The sequence below is a fragment of the Chionomys nivalis genome, chromosome 4 (assembly GCF_950005125.1).
Source record: "Chionomys nivalis chromosome 4, mChiNiv1.1, whole genome shotgun sequence".
Classification (NCBI taxonomy): domain Eukaryota; kingdom Metazoa; phylum Chordata; class Mammalia; order Rodentia; family Cricetidae; genus Chionomys; species Chionomys nivalis.
In genome coordinates, this window is record NC_080089.1 from 79,228,738 (window position 1) to 79,252,540 (window position 23,803).

At 40.7% G+C, this 23,803-nt stretch overlaps 1 protein-coding gene across 1 annotated transcript in view; it reads right to left on the minus strand.

The window, feature by feature from the left end:
- Positions 1–23,803, minus strand: part of Impg1 (interphotoreceptor matrix proteoglycan 1) — a 100,795-nt gene that overhangs the window by 41,657 nt on the left and 35,335 nt on the right. The window contains exons 8-11 of the mRNA XM_057768714.1: positions 23,351–23,371; positions 21,382–21,626; positions 19,679–19,755; positions 18,686–18,764 (exon numbers count right to left, since the gene is read on the minus strand). Of these exons, the coding sequence (XP_057624697.1) occupies positions 18,686–18,764; positions 19,679–19,755; positions 21,382–21,626; positions 23,351–23,371 (422 nt within the window). The remainder of the gene's footprint in view (positions 1–18,685; positions 18,765–19,678; positions 19,756–21,381; positions 21,627–23,350; positions 23,372–23,803) is intronic.

Here is a 23,803-nt window from a genome sequence, read left to right on the forward strand (position 1 = left end):
AACTGTGATGGAGTATGCCCCAATGACAACTCTCGTTCTGATCAAATCAGTCACTTTAAGTATGGTTTTAAGATGAGATATGACACGGAGGAGGACCCCATTTTGCAACATGAGCACTTTGTGTTCTCCACTATCACAAAAAAAAAAAAGACAAAAAACAAAAACAAAAAACAAGTTCAGGAACTTTCCATCGTGAAAATAATTTTTACAAGTAGCAGCCACCCATCAGCTATCTCTATCCATTTAACTACACATTTATTCACTCATTCATGCAGTGGTTATCCTTGTGGCAGAAGAAAGCAAGAAAGTGATAAGAATTAATATAAAAAGATGGAGTAAAATGACCTAAGTTCAAGAGCAGCTAAGGTGGACAACCACATCAAGGAGACGCTAGCACGAAGTCGGAACGATCTCAGTTGATCATGCTATTTATTACTTCATTGAGACAGATACATGTGGTGCACAGAAGGTATTTCCCCATGGAAAGAAACGATTCTTTAGCTGCTTAAAACAGAGACAGAACACCTCTTGCATTTTAAGACAAGCGCAGTTAAAAGAGTTAGTTTTGAAGCACTATGACTTTGTGGTTTGCATCCTCCACGGTACTGGAAATTGTGAGCCAGGGTTGCAAGAGCCCAGCCATGCCACTGAAGCTGAGCAGAGTAAGCAGTGCTTTATTTGGGAGCTGCTCTGTTCCTGGGCTTCTATTCCCTCTGAGCCACTCCCGCACTTCCTCTGCTCTGCTGCCCTTCAGGGTGGGGATGCGTGGACCTTTGCATATTATATTTAAATACTTCTGTATAATCTGGATTCTGGATGGGTTTAGCCTGTGTGGAGCACTTTTCTCTGTGTGCCAAGTTGCTATTTTGGGAAAAGTTTCTTTCCTCTGGGGTTCCAGCTCCTACTAGCTAATTGTTCCAGGCACCCGGCTTCCTTCAGGCCAGCTGGCTCTGGACTCTGACACTACTCTATCTTCCTTCGCTACATCTCCCTAGACTATGCTCTGCTGTGCAATATTAGTTTAAGATGCATTACATTTCTTTATTCCGTGGAATATTTGTTTTAATGATGCAAAGATGTGTTGCATTCTTTTATGTTGTAATTATTTAACTCTGTGAAGCTGTGTAACTTGGCCTGTTTGAAGCACTTGATTGGTCTAATAAAAAGCTGAACTGTCAATAGTGAGGCAGGAGAAGGGAGAGGTGGGGCTGGAGGCAGAGAGAATAAATGGAGGAGAATGTGAAAAGGAGGAACAAAAAAAAGAAGGAGAGGAGGACACCGGGGGCCAGCCACCCAGCTACACAACCAACAATGGAGAGAAAAGAAAGAAAGGCATCTAGAATAGAGAAAGGGAAAAGCCCAGAGGCAAAAGGAAGACAGACTAAGCTAAGAAGCTGTTTGGAAATAAGCCAAGGTAAGGTAAGGCATTTATAAGTAAAACTAAGCCTTTCTGTGATTATTTGAGAGCTGCGTGGTGTGCCTTCCCTAAAGGGCAGAGAGTAAAAAACAACCAACAACCCATTCCACACTCTTGTTATCACTGGGTAGCCCTTCTGTCCGTTTAAAAAAAATTATTCACTTATTTTGTGAATATGAGTACTCTGTATACATGTATGCCCTAATGCCAGAAGAGGGCATCAAATCCCACTACAGATGGTTGTTGAACCACCCACCATGTGGTTGCTGGAAATTGAACTCAGGACCTCTGAAAGAACAGCCAGTGTTCTTAACCTCTAAGCCAATCTCTCTAACCTCCCTCTTGGGTTTTTGTCCTTCTCTATCTAAGACTCCTATTTCCTATAGGAGTGGAAAGAAATATTTCTTGTAAATAATTTTTCAACCATTAGAAGTTGCTGAAATTTGACTCTTTTGGACTTTGAAAAATGCCAAATGAATGCTTGAAAATGTTTCATTTGTCTGGTTATGTTCTGGCTGTTATGGGTCAACTAGGAAAGGGATCTGACATACTAGAAAAGGACTTTCAAACGCTGGCCCAGGCATAGGAATGGTGGTGGGTTAGGTCCCAGAGCTGGGTTGGTGAGCAAATCAAGAGACGCAGGTAGAATCACCTGCCAATGCAGGCAGTGTGCTCAGGTGGCCTGCGTTTTCCAGGTGGGATAAGATTAGACTGTAGCCTTCATTAGTCTTATTGAAGTCATTAGAAAAGAGAACATCATGGAAACTAATTTTACCTCAGTGAATATATAAAACATTAATACCTTTCTCACCTAAAATACTGTTTTAGTGATTTATAGTGATAACTTCGCCGTCTTCATGAATACGACTTGCAGTGTCATGTGGGACAGTTTACCTTACTAATTCCTTATTAAGCATCAAGTCTCTACTTTGAGAGGACAGATTTTTGGCATCATGACTCAGTTCTGTTTCTATGGAGCCAGATTATATCCTGAAGCTATACAGGAAATGTGCGCTCCTGTAGACACTTAACAAAATATCTTTCCACACTTTGAACCCAAAATAAAAAAGTTAATAAAATCTGCACAGTAAGAAAATGACTATATTTGAAGCCCCACGATGCCCAATCTGTTTGCTTTCATGGCAACCATCATAAGCCTGCCTGCAGGCCCTCGTGGGCCGGAAGCTGCGGGCAGACTGGAAATGACTGTTGTTACTGCAGCAGGACCTTGAAGCAAGCAACAGGAGATCTGTACCTACAATTTGGCTAGTTCCGTATCATCAATTCTTTGCACTGATTTTATTCATTTTTGAAATACCACATTTAAATATTGTCTTCATTTCTGAATAATTGCATGACACCTCTTAACCAGGACAGCCAAGGTTGTGGTCTCACTCCCAGCGTGCTAACTCGGCTCTCCCCTGAGTGCTTCGTACCACACATGGTCAGAAGGTATGCTGAGATTTGGGGAGGACAAATGTCAAGAAAAAGAGATGAACAGATCTTTGTAGGAAGATTCTAGGGTGTTGAAAAAGACCTCATTGTAGATTTTATTATATAATGAAGTCTGATAGAAAATTCTAGATTTGCCCAGTTCTGGGCAAATGGGCCTAGAACAGATGAGCCTACTAAAGGCTCAGACCCAGCTGGGGTTCTCGATAGAGAGGCCTCATGGCAGATCATGAGTTTGCAAAGAAAGGTTTAGGAAAACGGACTTTAAGTACAGGGGATGAATGGCACAAGACAACCTGTCCTTACCAAGTAGAGGAGTTACCAACAATGAGGGATGAAACATGCCATTACAAGGACATGAATGCAAAAATGCATAAAATATCAAGGCAGGTATTTTGCCTAACATATGCCTCAAAGAAGCAAATAGAAAAAGTTAACAGCGAGGAAAGAAAATGAGACTTCCCAGGAAAATTGAACTGGGAAATATAATAGTTTATGTATGAAGGCTACAAACTTAAAAATCAAACAAGCAGCAATGGGAAATAAGAGATCTATTTTTCATATATAACAAAATAATAGGAGACATACATTTTATATTTAATGGACAGCAGTCAAATTATTCCATAAATAAAGCATATAACATACAATTAAATCTCAGGAAAGTGCTTTAGCAGGGAATTAACGTGATCATGGCTGTTCAAGCCTCCATTCCACACGATGCCAATAAAGATGGAGAGTCAGGAGCAGTGCTGCTGTCCAGGTTCTCTTGGCTAGTCCTAAAGAACTCTTTTCCCAGCAAGGAAGTCATGTAACTAGTCTTGTTGCTTAACTGCTTTCTCTCTCACTTCCCTGGGAGGCCTCTATAGCTTCCTAGAGCAACTCTGGAATCACCAGTATAGTTTATGAGAGAATTAGCAAGTCAGAGGTCTGTGGAGTAGCAGCAGCTAGTTTTGTCCACTGTGCATTGGGAATGGACTTCCGCTAAGGAATTCTGACTTTCTTCCATGACTGAGTGTGTGTTCTTCCATACTTTAGAGGAAATGTTCTTTGAAGTTGGTTATCACAGGGAGATTATCAAGTCACAGCCAAGTCATAGCTTCCCTTGTAGAAAATTCCATTCCCAGCATGGATATATCCACAATCTTGGATGTCCTGCTCAGTACTTGGCCTAATTCAGTTCCTTCCTTCCTTCCTTCCTTCCTTCCTTCCTTCCTTCCTTCCTTCCTTCCTTCCTTCCTTCCTTCCTTCCTTCCTTCCTTCTTTCCTTCCTTCCTTCCTCCCTCCCTCCCTCCCTCCCTCCCTCCCTCCCTCCCTTCCTCTCCCATCCCCTTCCCTTCCCTTTCTTTTTCTTCCCAAGACAGGGTTTCTCTGTGTAACTGTCCTGGAACTTGCTTTGTAGACCATGCTGGCCTCGAACTCACCCTGGTCTTGAACTCACTCTGGCCTTGATCTCACAGAGACTCACTTGCCTCTATCTCTTGAGTGCTGGAATTAAAGGCATGCACCACCATGCTCAGGTTTTATTTTCAGCTTCTTTAGCATGTGTGATTTCTCTTCTTCTGCCTCCCATACCCTCTGCTTCTAACATATGTCTCACTACGAAAGATCCTTTGGACTATTCTGTTTTTTTTTTTTTTTTTTTTTTTTTTCTAGTTCACAATCTTTTCCTCTTCTTTCATCTACTGCCTACTTCCTAAGCATTCCTTTTTTTGGGGGGGGGGGAGTACTTGATCACAAGAGGAATTGTGTGCCATGACCTCTACCTAAATTTGGCACACCGAAGATGCTTAAAGGAAAATGGAAATTTTCCTGAGTTCCTTTGTGCTGTGGATCTGTCCTCCAAGTAAAGCAGCTATCAGGATTGTAATCATAACAGCTGTGGCTATGCACTCGAGACCCTTATAAGACGGGGCCGGTCCACATTGTTCCCTCATAGCAAGGGGTGGGAAGAGTCATTAGACTCTCATCTGAGATTTTGGCCACTTCTTTCCACACCTTCCTCCAAGCTCTGTGTCAGCGATTCTCAACTTGTGGGTAGAGACCCCTGTGTGGGTAGATACCCCCGTGTGTGTGGAGGCCTTGAAGACTCTTTCACAGGGGTTGCCTAAGACTTTCAAAAAACACAAATATTTAAAACATGATTCATAATAGTAGCAAAATTACAGTTATGAAGTAGCAATGAAATTAATTTGGTGGTTGGGGCTCACCACAACATGAGGAACTGGGTTAAAGGGTTGCAGCATTAGGAAGGTTGAGAACCACTGCCCTGTGTAATCCTGCTCCAGCTGTCTGTGGTTTGAGCAGTTTCAGGTATACAAGCTGTGAAAGCTTAACTGAAGGGTGGGCTTGACTCCGTCTATATGTCTTTAGGGAAGTCAGCATCCATGCCAGGCTGAAGTGTTTTGGCAATATTTTTGGGGGAGGATCATTCCCACTTCAGTGAGTACCCTTTCACCTACATTTTTGTAAGTAAGCCCAGTACATTCATTGGTTAACCAATCTGGACTCTGGTGGAGTAGCTACTTGAGTCTCTTGCTGGTACACTATCAGAGGCAAATAAGTGTTTATTGATGATCCGAAAAAAATTAGTCCACCATTTTGAGATACCCCAGCTTTGAAAAATTGAAGAAATCCACAGAAAGATCACATAAAAATGTGACAAATATACAAATGTACAGACCTTGCAACCTTTCAGGGAAAGCCCCAGATCAGTGGGAAATGTGCCATCCTGCAGAATGATTGATTTAAAAAGCTTAAGAGCTAAATTTCCATGAATTCCAAGCATAGGTAGAGTGTGTGTGCTTATCACGCATGCACATAAAACCTAACTAAGAGTGGAAATCTTAATTAGCTTGCTTAGAGTAACAGCTGACTGTACTCACGTATGTTAAGAACCATGGTTTGTACCTTAGATATATGTGTATTTCTTATTTAACCCCGTTCCCAAAACTATGCTTATCCCAAACAAACCAACTTGTAGATACAAGTGGTGGTATTTGCTTTTCTCTTTATAGATGCTTTCATTTGTTCTTTCATTCTATGAATGAAGCCTGGCGAGATTTTGGAAGACTGACTTTGGCTGATATTTACCAAGCATTTCATTAAAGTCCTGTGGATTAGTACTTGTTTTAACATTCCAAAGAGGATAAAGCCAATGAATATACGGAGGATTCTGGCAACACAGATGACTTGCCAGCTAGCAATGGAGAGTTGCTGCTTCTCTGTGCCATTCTTGCCAAGTGAGAAGAGGGAGGCAGTTGAATTTCAACTGGCTTGACTCAGTGTTCACCGTGTGCTAAACGCTCTTGGATTAGTGAGATGCATTGACAGACAAAAATCTCATTTTTCTGACATTTACATTTTGAAAGCCAGGTGGATGACATGACCCATGCATGGCTTTGGCAAAAGTGTCTATGACATTTGCAGGAAGTTGCTCAATTGCCTGTGTATAATCTTTCTATAATTAATCATGGTGTGTAACTTGTAATCTGTAGATGGTTACAGAAATGTGTTTTGCATTTTTAAAATTTTAAAAAGAAAGGAAACCATTCATGGATTTTTTTTTCTTTTTGGTCCATGCTCCTCAACCTGACGTAAATGCCTTTGTTCTTCCCATTTGTAGGACTGCTAAGAAAACACTTGTCCTCATGGTAGTGCTACCTCTTTGAAGTCAACCATATGGTACATGACCTTATGTAGTTCTCCACAATAGGCCCCAAAGCAACTTTGCTTTCCTGTGATCTCTGGTCTTAAACTTATTTTAAGTACATGACTGGTATTTCATAGCCTGAACAAAAAGGGAAAAACAGAAAAAGAATACCTCCTTTCTCATCTAATCCTGATGTTATATTGTGCAGATCATGCTAAGAGACTCCCGATGGTGGTCACGTGAGAATGGACAGGTGGGGAACATTGGACTACCCCTGAAGTGCCACCTTTGTGACTTGGCTTTCCTCTGGACAGCTTTCTGTTTTCTCACCCCGATGAGAGCATACGTTTTGCCTCCTCCTAGCAAATGGCTTTTTTTTTTCCCAAACCCTAAGTGTTGACAACTATCAATCACTATTAATGACAAACGTCGTTAGCTATGACCAAGGTTGTTCCATCAGGCAAAGCCACTTTTTTCTCTCTGTAGATGAATTGTTGAATTATTACCTGATCTTTTGTTTGCTCTAATCCTGCCTTTACATCTTTTCTGCGATTGTGATGTACAAACTGTCCTCTGAGTCTTAATTGGCTATCTTGAGCTCATTCAAGACATACTGTGCTGATGAATTTTATGTATCATTTTGATTAGGCCACAGTAGCATACACAGATATTTGGACAATTATTCTAGATGTTTCTGTGAAGATGAAATTAGAGTTTAAATTGATGGACTTTGGAGAAAGACGATTCCTTTCCATCTACTCAGCTGAATCAACAAAAGGGAGATTGAGCTCCTTGGAGAATGGAATTCTGCCATTAGCGGGCAACAAGTGAAACTCATGCCTAGATTTCCAACTTGTCAGAGAATTTATTCTTCATTATAATCCATTAAATTTCACCCCAGGGTGGGAAGAAATTTGTTGTCTCACCTTCTACACAGGTGACCAGATTCTCTGACTCACCCTCTTCCATCCACCATTATTCAAACTTGTCTTTTCCGTATCCAAACTCTTTGAAAATCAAATATCTTACATCTTTCCTGTCCATGCTTCCACCCTTATCTAGCTGTGTTACAGTTTCAGGGCAAGTGCAGGAAAAAAGAAATAGTCCATCTCACCCCAGCAACTGTTAACCACTTACATATTCTCAGGGAAGGATAAGCCCCTTCCTTTAGCATCAATTAATTGCCTATATGATCTTGAGGAGGAATGGAGTCTTGTGAGCACCAACCCCTAAGGGGCCCATCTCATGCATGTCTCCTGTAGGCAATCATAGCTATGGAGAGCTCAAGAAGGCAATGGTCATGACATACTCAGAATTGAGGATATAACACCCTCAAAAGGACTCTACCTCCAAATTGTCACCATGGAGATTTAATCTTCCAAGTATAAACTTTAAATGGCTATAAATGTTCAGGCTATAGCAACAGTGATGTAGTTCCTTCAATATTTTCCCCATGTAATAACATGTCAATCTTTCTTCCTTAAGCTTTATGGTAAACCTTAAACTTCTTTCCAGTTGTTCAACATGAAGTAACTGTATAGCATGCTTTTAAGTTAAGATTTCTGTTGAAGTTGTCATAATGGTTTAATTTCTGTGATGCATATAAAAGTTTATTTATGTAGAGCACTTTCCTTGTCATGAGTCTGTTCACCAGCGACCATCTCAGCAGAGTTATTCTAAGTGTTCCATTGCCTCTAAGTAGGAAAGGAAACAAAGGCTCCCATGTAGAGAGCATACGGAGAGCCTAATAAGGCCATGCACGCCTCCTGCCTCATGTGCGAAGACCTTGGTAAGGTAGCAATGCATCTTCTTGTCTAGTGTGTGCAGAGGTGTCACGTGCTGGGAGTGCATGGTGGCAGGGCCCTGGTTGTCAGCTAGGGTTAGATGCAAACGAGACTCCTGCAGCATGTTAGCAGTTACTGCAGGAGACTAGAAGGCTAGATTGCAGATGCGAAACTAAAGGTTAAAAGACAGGAGACACGCAAAATTAAAATGGAAACAACAAAGCAAGCTCCCTCTGGACCATTGAGCACAATGACTAAATTAGGGTATAGTTAGAGGCAGCCCTACAGCGCTGTAGATTTACAGTAGTTTTGGAAAGGCTGTGAAGGGGAAGCCTGACTTCTAGGAGTCTTTCTGCTCACCCATTCTACTTCCTGCAGTTAATGACTTCTTTTTAGTCTTTGTCAAAATCAATCAAAAGCATTACTCAGAATGGGTACTTGTCAATCTTTCTCTTTATGTAAATGTAAACCAATAAGCTGGGCACGGAGGTGCATACCTGTAATTCTCAGGAAGCTGAGTCAAGAGAATAGAGAGGGTAGTTGGGACCTTATAGATAGTGAGACTCTGTCTTCAACACCCCCAAACAAACAAACAAACAAACAATGTAAATCAACAAAATTGGATCGCTGTGGCGATAATGATCGACTAGTAAAGGCTGGAGTCCCTTAGGATGTACTCAACTGAGACGTGACTCAAAGGAGGCAGTGGGCACGCACAATATGGATGTCCACAGTGCATGGGCAATGGGACGTTTGTGGAGTTGAGCAGTAACTGTTGTTTTGGGTTACTGCTTACCACTAATAAGCCCAGAGATGACAACCCATTCAGCTAGCCTGCATTGCTGAGTCCGTTCAAGGCCCAGGACTCTCATAATTGTTTTATCTCACAAATATCACTCAGATCAACTCACTTTTCTCTCCTGCCTTTTATGCAAGTCTAGACATCAAGCTTGCTACCCTGGATGACTGTTAAGATGTTTTCAGTTGATTGTCTGCTTTTGCCCACTTCTGGCTTGTTCTCCTCACACAGCCATGAGGTATTTAAACATAAATGTGATGTGTCAGCACTTTGCTTCAAAGCCTTTAATGCCGCCGGACAGGGCTCGCAAGGCTCCGTGTTTCCAGACTTTCATCATTGGCTCACTAATTCTTTCTGACTCCTCTGGCTCACCTCGGTCTCTTTACTCTTTTCAACATGACACACGCTCTGCCTTCAGCTAGTTAGTTCCCAGTGCCCCAGACACTGTCCACTACTCCTTCAGCCTTACTGCTGCCTTCCTGTTATTTTACCTGAGTTTAAGCATTACTGTATTAGCAACCAATAGTGATGCAGGATGATAATGAAGACTACATCGATTTTTTTATTTGTAAATTGTATGCAACTAGTTATCATCAATTTTTTTTCTTATGAGACAGCGTCTCACTATGTGATGGAGACGATCAGGGAACTGGCAATCCTCCTGTCTCAGCCTTTGGTGTGCCAGCATTACAGACATATGCCACCAAGCTTGGCTCTATAAAATTTTTATAATTAATTTTCCTATGCTTCCATATAGCACTTTTTGTTGTTGAGAACATTATGATTTATTAGCACACCAGTGCTCAGTTCCAGTGGTCCAGGATGACTTTCTGTCTTGGTTCCTTTTATTCTCTGATTCACTTTCCCACCCACTCACCAAGTGTCCTGGGAGCAGCTCTGAAATAAACCCATTACAATGGAATTCTTGTCCCATGATCTGTTTTCGGGGAAAGCAAACCTTGAGCTATGGGTTCTATCTGTTTTGTTCACTTTTTTCTGTCTGTGCATTCCAAGCATGCTCCTAAGTATGCGAATAAATAATAAATGAATAAACATAGAAAACATTCCAGAAAGCTGCTACAAATTAAGTGAAATCCTAAAGGTCTCTTTTGTTCTGTTCTTGCGCATTCGTGGCATACAGAGCCTCTGGAATTTACCTGTGATGAACCAGTTTCCTAACCTGCATAGGAGGAGGAAAAGGGTACTCTACGAAAAGAAAGAAAGAGAAATGGTGGCATTAATGAGAGATGAAGTGTCTAAGAATTCCTGCAAACTGATGCATAGAATCATTTGAATGTGCGCATGTGTGTGTGCGCGCGCGCGCGCATGTGTGCGCGACACGCGCATGCGTGAGTGGCTCTCCTGAAGGAAAGTCACTGTGGAAAAAAGAGAAAGGCTAAAGACAGCGATCTCTAACAGCCTTTGTTTCTGAAGAAGCAGCAGAATTTTGTCCTAAAAATGTGGTCTCTGTTCAGCAAGGTTGGAAGGAGAGTGAACAGACCATTACTCTGCAGGAAAATGGGCCACAACTTGGAAAATAAATTAGGAGTAGTCATAAGTAGAATCTCAAGGAGTCCGGATGTGGCACTGTTGGACAACAAAGGATGGCCAAGGTCGTTTGACTAGAGGAAGTTTCTAGAAAGGGTGTAGCTGATTAGTTGAGATGGAGCCTTCAGTCTGCTTGCAGTGACTTCCTCCTTTCCTTTTCATCTTATACAAAAGATGGTGAGGAATGATCCGGGAGGCCCAGACTGCTGACCTTCACCCCTGGGGTACACGTGACGGGAGAGCAGAGTCGGAGAGGGAGACGAAGAATGTCAGCTCAGCAGAGGGCACAAAGCCGCAATAAGAATTTTCATAGGAAAAGCCAATTTGGGGCAGGCCATTACATTTTCCACTGATTTTTCCCTGAATACTACTATTTCACCGATGTCTAGATCAAATTTAGAAGTGTGGTGTTTGGGAGTTAGAAGAACTTCAATTTACTTCTCATCCTCTGGGCTCTGTGGAGATGGTATCTGGGGCTGGAGTGTAATTGCGCATGCGTGCAGAGTGGCGGTCCTTTTCTTCCTTAAGACCGCATTTCTCTCACAGACCTTTATGAATCAGGCTTGTGATTTATTTTTGGTGCTTCAGATCATGCCTATGGCCCTGTGCGTGCTAAGTATAAATTTTACCATCGAGTCACAACCCCAGCTCTGTAAAATTTGTGATAGTCTACTCATTCAAGAAGACCATACTTTCTGATAGAGAAATGCAAAAATATTGACCCCGGTGGCTTAAAGGTTCCACTGAATCTTCTTATGAAAGTTTCAAACCTCCCTATTGTCCTTTCATTTTAAAGTAGAGCAAGCTAAATGGCGCCCTTGCCTGGCCTTTCTGATGGAGCATCAGGATATGTGAATATTTTTTTTTCTTTTTGACTGGGAAAATGGTTTATCACAAATTTCATGCTTTCCATCCATGTTCATCTGCATGGGTGTTCTTAAATCGCACGAGATGGAGCTGGTCAGTGGTCTTCAACATTCATATTTGGACAAAAGCATTTACCAGTAAGGAATGTTGTTCAGTACGTGAGAGGGTCTGTGGCCCCACAAGAGGACTGGCACAAAGAAGGACTGTCCTTCAGGAGGCGACTGAGACTAACGATGACAACACGGACAGCGATGACGAAGGGTCATGAAGCCGCAGTTCTGTGTGAGACACTGCTTTGCCCAGGAGTCTATAGAAAAGGAACAAGAGCACATCCTTTCGCTCTATGAATTCAGTGTGGGACAGATCCCAGACATGCACCTCAATCACTTCAACACTATGTCTGAGGGGTGAAAATGTGACTTTTTGTCGAGGAGCCAGGGAGCAGGTGATTTTGATGAACACTCTTTAGGAAACAGCTGCAGGCAGCTCATCAGAGTCCCCATCATTAGGGGACAGACTGCATGCAGGTCATCCAGCCAAGAGAACGGGATGTTACAGGCAGAAAGGGCAAACTCAGGACAATGGGTGGCATTTTTAGTGATGGTGAGGTCAGAACGAGGGACAGAATACTGTTTCTCAGTCCAGAGATTTCTCTCTGAGAATCTTGGTAGAGATGATTGTTTTATGATGGGTGTGAGCCTTGGTTTTGCTCAGAGCACTCTCTAACTTTTGTGGCTTTCTTTTTTGTTCTTTTCCATGTGTTTCTATGAGTAGGCAGGTTGGGCATCCTTTTACCAGGAAGGTTTCCTAGCTAGGGGTTCCCTTTCTCTTTAAGTGCTGTCATTGCTAGTCCCAGCTTGGCTGGTGATGAATGTACATGGATTTGTCCTTAATTGGCAACATAAGAATATTTGCACACTGGACCCGTGTCAGCAAATATAATTCTTCTTGCTCAATATTAATCAAACGCCCAGTTATGAGATATAATTTTACTTACAGATCATTGACTGAAAGTCAGGCAGCGCACTCCCTCCTCTGCTCCTTCTGAGATCAGTCATTGAATTACGCAGACTGTCAGAATATCTCCCTCTACTCTGCTGTAATGAAGTAGGTTTGGCACTCACTGCAGATCTCCAGCCCAGGCCGTGAGGGGAACACCTGAGGCCCGTCTTACATGCCGGGGAGGTTGATGAAAATAGGACACGGTTCATGAGATCCAGACTGTCTCCTTGATGAGGACTCTCAGGAGAAGGCAGTTTCCATGCTGTAAGTGTGCAGATCCAAACTGCGTGATAGATTATGTTTTTCCTCTTGCACAGCTTGCTCAGAAACTTGGCGTCAAATCTACGAACCACTTCAGGCAAATTTAGAGAACTTTATGATGTCCATGTTTTTTGCTTGATTTTAGAAAGTGTATCATATACCCCAGACTTCCACATCCAGTTATATTACGTGCTGGAGAACAAACCCAGGGCTTTGTGCATACCAGACAAGTCCTTGATCAGCTGAGCCATATTTCAGACAAACATGATTTTTATTTAAATATGATTTTGTCTACAGTCATCTGACTTCTTTAACAAGAGATTGAAATTAAGCTCAATATAACTCAACATAAAAATCAAGCATTTAATGTGAATATTCAGTGGTAACACACTCACAGTGTACACTTAGTTTCAATGCTTTACCACCTCAGCAAAAGTGTTGATTTTACAATTTTTCCTTTTGACTCTTTCAAATAAAACCCGATTGTATTGTGTATGTTTTCAAGTCACCATGTGTTTTTCACATGAAGCAGGGTTTTAATAAACACACAAAAGAACATAAAGCAAGTCGAGTACAGGAAACCAAGAAGGAGTATAGAACACACACACACACACACACACACACACACACACACAAAATAAGTGCAGGGAGCATCATGGCGATATGGTCCCTGAGAGCCACTTACTAGCAATGTTCAGTAAAGTAAAAATGGAAACAAGTCTGCTAGCCTGTGGTCCTATGATGCCTAGCAGGTGACCCAATGGAGATTCGGAAGAGTTGGTTATTTACAAAAATGTACAGAATGGTGAGATAAAAAAGTACTTAAAATTTTAGGGCAAAGCAAGTTTAAAGATAATTTTTGAAAGGTATTTATTTTAGAATCCATGAAGCAAAGGTTGATATAAAGATAAATAAGATTGATAATTCTTGGCCAAACTATTCAAAAGAAAGTGAGAAGACTCAAATTAATTGAATTAGAGATGAAAAGAAATATTAAAACAGGTACTACTACTACTACTCTATTTTATAAATTACCAGCTCTTATTCTGAAACCATTTATTTCATATAACTGGAAAATATAAAATAAATAGAGAAATTTCTAGATATATATGACTTAGTCATATTAAACCAAGATAAAATAAGCAATTTAAACAGATTTATGACAACCAATGATATTTTAGCAGTCACAAAAAAACAAAAACAAAAAAACCAAACTTCTACTGGAGAGGTGTCTCAGTGGTTAGGAACATGTGCTAGTCTTACAGAGGACCCAAGTTCAAACCAGAAGGCCCATGTTGAGTGGTCCACAAACACCTGTAACTTCAGTTCCAGGAAGATTTGACTGTGAGCACCTGTGCATACACTACACAACACAACACACATACACAGACATACTCAATTTAAAACAAACTCTCAGAAAAGTCTATCCCTCAGATAGAGAAGAATTTTTTCTAAGTCCCAGCTACTCTGAAGGCATTCTTTTTGCTACCCTGGGTGCCGTCCTGGGAGCTGGTACCCCAGGCTGCTTTAACCTGATATTTGACAAAGGTGCCAAAATAAACGTTAAAGAAAATACAACAACAATGGTGCTAGGAAAACTGGATATCTACATTTAGAAAAATGAAACACTTACTTCTCCCCCTGCTTAAAACTAAACTTTAAAAGGACCTCAACATAATTAAACCCTGGAGCTGTTGTAGGGAGAAGTTTGAAACACACTTCAAGGTATAGGCACAGGTAAGGACTTTCTGAATAGGATTCTAATGGCTCGGGGCGGGGGGGGGGACCAACAATTAACAAATGGGATCTCATAAAAATGAAAGCTTTGTGTAACAAAGATAACTGTCAATCAAGTGAAGAGACAGCCTACGGAATGGAAGAACAAATTTTCCAGCTATATATTTCACAGTGGATTAGTATCTAGAATATGTGAAGAACTCAAGAAATTTTCAAGAAACCAAGCCAATAAAATATGGTCCCAGTACACTGGTGCAATAGTGCTATGATGGCTATGGGGGCAATGAAACATTTTCTGGTCAAATGTGAGACCTGCTTCTCAGGAAGGATCTCACTCATGAGATCATATCTTGGGCAACATCTCATGAATGGAAAGATTATAGACCCCAGTGGACTGTTGCTTTGCTAAACGGTCATGCTGTGAAACTGCCTTCTAAATATTTATGTTTAGAGTCATAGATTGTATTTCTCTCAACACTGGCCAGAGACACTTCTTCTTGAGGGGGCAGCAGTTAATCCAGGGACTCAGAACTGTCAGAATGCTGAGAATAAGAGACTGCTGAGTACCGAGCCTTAATTGGAACATTTATATCAGCCCTATCCCCAAGGCTCAGAGAACATCACAGAAAATAGGAGGAAAGAAAGCAAGGGCAGGATGCTGGGGAGGATTCTGTGGAATACTGACTTGTGCATATGACTTGGCCATTGTGGTCTTGGATTTGCTGCAGCCATGGTTACCTGAATAAGACCTGCACAGGATTAAGCCAACAAGATGAGTCAACATTTTAGTATCCTAAGGATAACCAGTAGGATTAAAAAAAGAAAAGAAGAAAAAGATGATATGAAGGTAAGAGAAGGATTGTGGGAACACGGTCAAAAGAATGACACATGGTGAACAATGCCTTGGGGAGCAGTGAGAGAGGCTCCAGGAAGAAAGGCAGAGGGTCTTTTTACCTTGGGTGCACTTTGTTCCCTGGATTGTTCTTTGCCACAATTTCATGCTTCTTGTGAAAAACATTTACATCCAATTTATAAGACATGTTTATTCTTGTTAGAGGCAGAACATAGCTATAGACCTCAGTCTGGTCAGTGTGCCCTGAATCTGGATATGACCCTGATCTCACGATTTCCCAGATGTAATCTATAGTATGTGCCAGGCACAGTGTTTAAATTGCTCTGTCCTGAGAAGTTCTGGGAAAGGGCTGTTCTCTTAACATGTAGTATGTGCTTACTGCCATTTATTTGCATGTTTTTCTGAGCTCAAAAATCTTTCCTTAGATCATTGCTTTCTTTGTTTCATTTGTATATAATAGCACATTGAACTGAAGTAAGTTGTCGGCAGCATTTTACTGAAGTCTGCCCCTCTCTTTCAGGTCCTCATATGCCAGGTCTAGCAGACAAGGTGTGCATAGATTGACTGAAAAGCTGACAGGGAATGTGTTGGAAAATGTTCAAGGGAGTGAGTGGGAAGGGGCAACTGGGGATGTGTGTGATCAAGATACTACTTATATATGCATCTGGGATGCTACATATGTGTTGTTCTTGTAGAGGACCCATGTTCATATATGTGTGCGTATATGAAATTATCAGATGATAAATAAAAGATATTCTAAAAATTACTATTTTTACTGTGTGGGTGTTGTGTTTGTATAAGTGCAGCAAGATCCAGATACAGTGTTTGGGAGTTAGTTCTAGTTCTTTCCTTCCATCTTGTTGAGGCAGGGCTTCTCTTGCTTCTGTCTCTCTTCACATCTCACACTATGTGACCTGTGATCTTATATGTGATTCTCTTGTCTCTCCCTCGAATCTCACATAGGAGTGCTAGGATTACAGATTTGAGCTATTGCATCCAGCTTTCTGTGGGTCTAAGGGATTGAAATGAGGTTGACAAGCTAGTACAGCCAGTGTTTTTTTCCTGTTGAAATATCTGATCAGAGTGAAAATAACTTTTTTTTTTTGGATACGTCTGCTACAGGCAAATACAGTATAGTCTGGAGAAAACTTGAAAAATGGTCCTGATCCTGACCTTCTGTGAATCATTTCCTGTCGATAGCTTTGCTTTCCTCATTTTTGAAGCACAAAGGCTTAACCGAATTATCTTTTTAGCTTTTTAGAATCTTTTTAGCTTTAGTGTTCTATGCTGTATTCTTATATAGGAACAGTAAAGCAATTTGAAAGTATAATAATGCGTTTGTCACAGATATATAATAATTTTTATTAGTCTGCCTAAAATGCCAGTTTTATAAGTGTTTCTGTTCTTATAATGAAGGAAAATAATAAAGAGACAGCATTAAGCATTTTACCAAAAGTTATGTTTTGTTATATACAACCAACTCTCAGATGATTTTAAGGTCAAAATGATGGTTGATATCCATTGTGGTTTGCTGTGGGACAATCTTTTTGTACACTGTGAAGAAATGTCACTTGGATTCGTTTAATAAAAAGCTAAATAGCCAATAGCTAGGCAGGATTTTTGAGGCAAGGGGAACACTGTAAAGAAGGGCAGAGTTGTGAGGAGAAGCCAGACAGATTCAAAAGAAGTCAGGCACACAGAAAAGGATAGAGGTAAAAGCCATGTGGTAGAATATAGATTAATAAAAATATGTGTTAATTTAAGTTATAAGAGCTAGTTAGGAACAAGACTAAGCTATGGCCGAGCCTATATAATTAATAGTAAGTCTCCATGTGGTTTATTTGGAAGCTGGAGGTGGGGAAGAAAAATCTACCTACAGTGGTTGATTATAAATAGGCCAAAATTCCTTGCTACTTCTTTCATTGACAATTAAAACCTATATTTTTTACTGCTTGAGTCTCTGTGATTGCTTAGATATCAGAAGAGAAATGGTGCTGTTCTGGGCTCCCAAGTGATCAGAATACTGCCTCTGTCAACACGGCCAGAAAACCATGAGGAATCCTGAGCCTCCTTGTGGGGAGGTCCACATACGGGGAAATGGGGCCTCTAGCGAACAGCTCTGGCCAGGCGCTGATTCTCCAGTAATGTGCCAAAGTCACCATGAAAATGGATCTTCCATACCAGTTGAACTCTGCCTTTTGGCACATGTAGAACAGAGCTGTCTCCACCAACCACTGCCCAAATTTCAGATCTACAGGAAATAAGTGACTCTTCTTAGCCATTGATTTTAGTTATATGACAGACAACTGCCATGAAATGAAGACCTTCTTGTCAGTAACCACATAAACTATGTTCAGTTTGTACAGCAAGCTCTGCTATCATGGCATACAAGCATTCTTGGAAACCCCACGCTTTGTGATTATCTACCTACCTGCTGAATACAATTGATGAGGAAAATAGCGCTCAGGAAATATTTCATAAGGAGTCCTCCCAACTATAATAGCAACAACACCTTTAGAAAGCCCAACCATAGCACAGCTCCAGAGGTGTTCGCATTTAGAACTGCAGTGTCAGCTGAGCAACCTCAGACCCCCAGACTTGTGTCACCAGACAACCTACAGAGTGGAAAGGAGGCTGCCACATGGTGGAGGCCAGCCTCTATGTATTGGGAGCCAAGGCTCCATAATAAGAACTTGGCTCTAAGAGAACAAAATAGTAAAAGTTAAAAATAACTATTACAGGAAAAAAAATCAATAAGACGTCAGCGTTTGGTGATTTTCTTGTGTAATTCATACTAAAAAGCACACATGAGCTGGGGTAGCTCATGTCTGAAATCCTGGCATTCAGGAGTCTGAGTCACATAGAGAAATTCTGTCTCAAAAATGAGACACAAGAAAGCACTTAAAAGGCAACAGACAGACCGTTAGTGGCTTGCATGGGTGATGTACTGGAGTAAATGTTCAACCCTCTGTAACCACACCCCCGGGTCAAGGATTTGGGCCTCATGAGCTCCTGTGTTTTAATGAACTCTGTTTCAAAGGCTGGAAGAGATTTTTGTAGGTGAAGCTTTGGCTTCCATACCTCTCACCACACCCAGGAAGGGGAGCCAGCATTCCCGGGAGGCTTGGTGACTGGACCTGAGGGAAGGATGTTGGGTTGGAGGGGTTCATGTTCCTCAGAAGTTCCTCAGTGTTGTGATACTAGTGAGACAAACCTTTTCAGGGTGGAGAAGACTTTTTCAGGGGTTCGAGGAAGAGCATTGATGTTCGTCAGAGAATGTTGTCATCAAACATTGACTATATGGGAAGGAACTCACCAAGCAGGTCAGGTCCTTCTCTGTCCCCTGCCTCGAGTCCAGGTTCACTGGGCAGAAGTTCTGGAGTCAGAGTAGCATCCTGAAGAAGGAATTTAGAAAGACAGATGTCAAGAGGGGATGTTTCTCTGTTCATGAGAAGGGTTATACTTACATTTTTAATAGTGTTACTTAAATTTAAGCAAAGAATTTTTGTTGTCAGCATGACTTTCCTATGGGGCAAAGAAGGCATGGGGCTGACTTAGAATTTCTGCTTATGAACACTCCAGTAAAACTCACAGAATACTGAAATTGAAGAGCTTTAAGTTAAATACAAAAACGACTACTACATCAAATTCTTTTAGTTTCCAATACATTAATTTGCTTTACCACCTCCCACAAATAAAAATGTAGGTAAGCTCATAGGAATTAAAAATAAGCTTATAAGGGTATTCCTGAAAAATAAAATTTGAGTATTATATCTTGCTTTAATTACTCATTTTAGTTCATAAAAATCTTTTATCTGGCTGGAAGATAATTCAGCAGGAAAAGGCACTGGCCACTATTCCTGATGGTCTGAGTTCAATCCCTGGGACCCACAGAGTTAAAGGAGAGAACCAGCTTTTGCAGTTTATCCTCTGACTTCCACATGTATGCTGAGGCATGCCTGTGTCTCCTCTACTTCTTCCAGTAAATAAAGGAATGCAAAAATAAAAAAAAGTCAAAATGCGTCTTATTAAACATAGAGCACAACCTGACTCAGAATGAAGCAAATATCCAACTGAATTCAAGGAAACTGAATTTTAAAACATTTGAAATGCAACGTGAATTCATTTTTGTTAACGTAGTTATTGGAAATGGGTTCCCAATTACAGACCTAAAAACATAAAGTTTATGTACATAGCTTTATGCACAAGAATAATAGCATTGCAAAGAGTATTATTTTCTTCTATTCAGTCTGTGAAACTGATTATTTTACTGGAGGGCTTTAAACAGAAGGACAAGAAACTCACTTACCTCAGTGATGTCAGCAAGGGGCGTGGGCAGCCCTGATTGGATGGCAGGTTTGGAGCCTGACAATGAGCCAGCAACTTCTGAGGGAAAAAAAGATCACAAGGCTAAAATGTTTCTTTTTTTCTTGTATGAGTTAGGCAATAAACCAGGTAAGCTCCTAAAATGTGGTACTAGTCACTTCTTAAGGAATACTACTACAGCATTACGACATTGGAGCTACAGACTAATGGACATTAATCTGAATGCCGCCCACTGAAGGGTAGATCCCGGGCTGCATCTTGCATGCTTGTGCGAGGGGAATTATTAAGAACAGGATGAAAAAGTGGGAGAGGTTGGGTAATGGGTACAACGATCAGTATAAGTAGACAGAAGGAATAAGTACTGGGATTATATTGCTCAGAGGGGTGATTATAGTTAACGATAATGTATTGTTTATTTCATAATTGCTTTAAGAAGAGTTTTGAATTTTCTCATCACAAAGAAATGATACAGAATAAAGTGATAGATGTAATAATTACACTGCTTTGATCATTATGTGGTATACACATGTATCTAATCATAATTTTATAGCCTGAGAGTGTGTGTAATTATGATGTACCAATTACATAATAAGAACAATTACAAAAGAATAGTAATTTAGAGATTTTTAGGGTCCCCAGCCTTTGTCTACAGACTCAGATCAAGTAGTCAGGCTGGTTGGCTGGGCAAATGGGGATAAGACTGTAACTTAGCTGGCAAAGAAAGAATTGGTTAGTATCAAACTGTAAAATAGGGGCATCTGCGAGTTCAACTCCATCCCTCCTCCTGCTTCTCAGAACACCCCAACAGCTCAACAAGGACACAAGCCCAGAGTAACACACAAGCTTGGAGACGGTTCTGAAGTTGTTTGCTTGTTCCTTCAGAGGCTCCATAACCTCCCTCCCAATTTTCAGAGATAATGATTTGTTGATAGAGATCAGATGGCAGAAGTACCAGACAATGGCAGTTTCATGCCATCTTGGGCTGAAATGGCCTTTCCATTTGTCTATCTATTCTACTAGCTGCAGTATCTTTAAGTTTCAGGCTCCTGGGTTCCCCTGCAGCATCCTCTAAAGGTTTCAAGCATGTCTGGTTATCCTGTTTATCTCTTTGGACCCAATGAAAGTTGACCTATAGGGGTTGTATCAGTGGTTCCTTACCCTTCTCCCTGGGGTCAGTTGCGTCAGTGGGCAACCCTCAGGACTGGAAGTATCAGTGAGGACATGCTACTTCTAGCCTTATGAGACTATGCCATTCCTTTGAGTTAAAGAAATTTTCATGGTCAGTTCCTCTATCTCTTTTCAAATTATCCTCATTTGAATATGCCATCTGTTTTCTTATGAAGCCCAACCAGTTAACTGGATGAGAGATATGTGTAAGCTATGGCAGATAGATGGGACTCTCCAAGTGTTCTCCCCTCTGTGTGTGGCCTGACTGACTGAACACGTTAATCTGACTGAACTGAAACTACTATGTGCTCTGAGACTTCTCTTTGGTGCAAAGTGATCACCAGGGGCTGATTAGATGAAACACAGGAGGGAGTGAAGAGAGACAGAAATAGTACTATCCATGATGTACCTGTCATAGTAACGACTGACTTTCCAGGGCCTAAGTTAAAATGACATCATCATTCCTAGCTTCACTGTTAGAATGAGAATAAACTCAGAACCACAGCATCACCAACTGACCATCACTGAACTGAATTGTCCCCACATCCAAGGAATGGTCTCCATCTAGTAGCTGGAGGATGAGTTTTTTGAGGTCCATAGTTGGTAGGTAGATTTCTGGTTGCTTGTCTTCTATGGTTCCATGATGGATTCTTTCCCTTTCAATTGTGCTTGAGTCAAGGGTCAGGAGATGGCTTTCAGGGCTTCTTACTTCCTTGTGGTCTCTTTTAAAGATGGCTGTAAGTTGTATTTCTGTGGAGCTTGAACTGTGGAGAGTAGAGGACATCCAAATGCACTGTTACAAGACTAGAGAGTTTCTATGTTGCTATAAGCCTTCAGGAAAATTTAATCTCATTTCTGATAGGCTCTTAAAGGATATCCAACTTAGAACACTTCAATATTTGCCAGAAATTTAGCATATGGAAAAATATTGACAAATATTTCATTTTAAAGTAGAATGTCAGCCTGGAGGTTAAGTCTAGTTTGAAAAGATATTGTGAACTGGTTCCATACATGTTTATATTAAAAAAGGGCTAATGGTTCATCATTAATTGTTCAGTGTTCTTGGTGGTCTTAAAGCCATGCAGTGCCAATCAGAAAGAGATGAACTGGCTCCTTTTCTACAAGACATCATCTTTAAGATCCATGGAAAAGCATGTACGGTGTAGCAGTGGCATGACTGGCTATGTATGCCATGACCAAGTGGGACTTCAGTTCTTAAGGCCTTTTTATCTTCCCTTCTTTTCCACAAAGTATTTTATTTTTGTTTTTTTTCGAGACAGGGTTTCTCTGTGTAACAGCTCTGGCTGACCTGGAATTTGCATTGTAGACCAGACTAGCCTCAAACTCACACAGATCCACCTGCCTCTGTCTCCCGAGTGCTTAGATTAAAGGCACATACCATCCACACCTGGCCACAAAGTATTTTTTAAAAATAAAAAAAAAAGACGGAAAAACTTGAAATGCAAGGAAACAAAATAATAAAAGATGTAAGGAAAGAGGAAGAAAAACAGTATACAATGTATGATTAACTGTATTTACTACCGTATTTATTAATACAGTATCTTTCAGCATGCAACCCCAAAGAAAATTCTTTACAGCTCTGTCCTTGAGAATAAAGTGTTACTTTTTGTTTCACGCCATAAATCTACACAGAGCAGTGCAGAAGTGTTTTTAAAGGCCTCAGAAGCTGATAATGTGTATTCTTGGCAGCTCTTCAGACCACACAATCAGTCAGCGACTATAGTTCATTATTTCACTAGTCAATTGCAGGAACCAAAGCCAGATTCTCATTACTGATCTCTCCAAGGTGTAGTGGGTCATTTCCCCACCTCAAACTGACCTTGGGGCTGAGGAGCAAATTGGTTTCTCTCCTTTATTCTAAGCTTCAGTTGGATGTACCCATGAGTGTGAAGGCAGCCAGCCAATCTCCCATTGCAAGCATATTAGAATTAGTTAAATCATGATGCTGGCATAAAACATCTGTATTCTCACATTTTTCTAATAAGAGCTGTAGTTTTTTTTTATAGAATGCATTTCAGATGGTCAAGTCAATGTTACCTGCTAATCTCACATAGTAATTTGATTAGAGGGTTTCAAAAATTACTAATGATAATTAATTCCATTAAATAAAAATACCAAAAATATTGGCTTATTCAAGATATTACATGTGAAATTATTTTTAAAAAAACAACTTATGTTGAATGATAGTGGCACATGCTTTTAATCATAGCACTTCGGAGGCAGAGGCAGGCGAATCTCTGAACTAGCCTGGTCTACACAGAAATTTCCAAGGCAGTCATGGCTACATGGAGAAGCCATGTCTGGAGAAAAAAAAAACAAATCCCAAGCAAAGCAAAAACCAACCAACCAACTAACCAACCAACCAAACAAACAAACAAAAAAGCCTCCCACCCCACCCCAAAACCAGCTTACACATTTGTGGAAGAAAGCATGCTATATTTCAAAACATAAAATTAATCAAAATTACCCATCTCTTTCTTTCTTTGGTCTTCATTTCATCACACACCATGAAAACATGTAAATAAGAAAGAATTTTGATGAGATTTATTGAAGCAATCAGTGTATTATTTTATACACAAAAATGCTTTTATGTTGTCCTTCTTGTTTGCCTAGAGCTTTGGAGAAGCATACAAAGTACTACCAGACTTTGAATGGTATCTTGAAGAATCATGGGTCTCAGGATGTAAATGTCATTACATACAGTTTCTGATCAGGGTTTGAGCCTTAGTCCAAAGATGACTGTGCATTTACCGTCTTCTTATTAAACTTGTTGATATCCTCAAAGAGACTGCAAAAACATGCTATGCATCTTATATTTGGATAGCAACTGCCAGGATGTTTTTAAAAAGTATTTTGCAAACAGGTTCCTTACTTCCTGAATGCCATTGAGGGATTTGTTTATTCTCAGAGGCAACTTGTC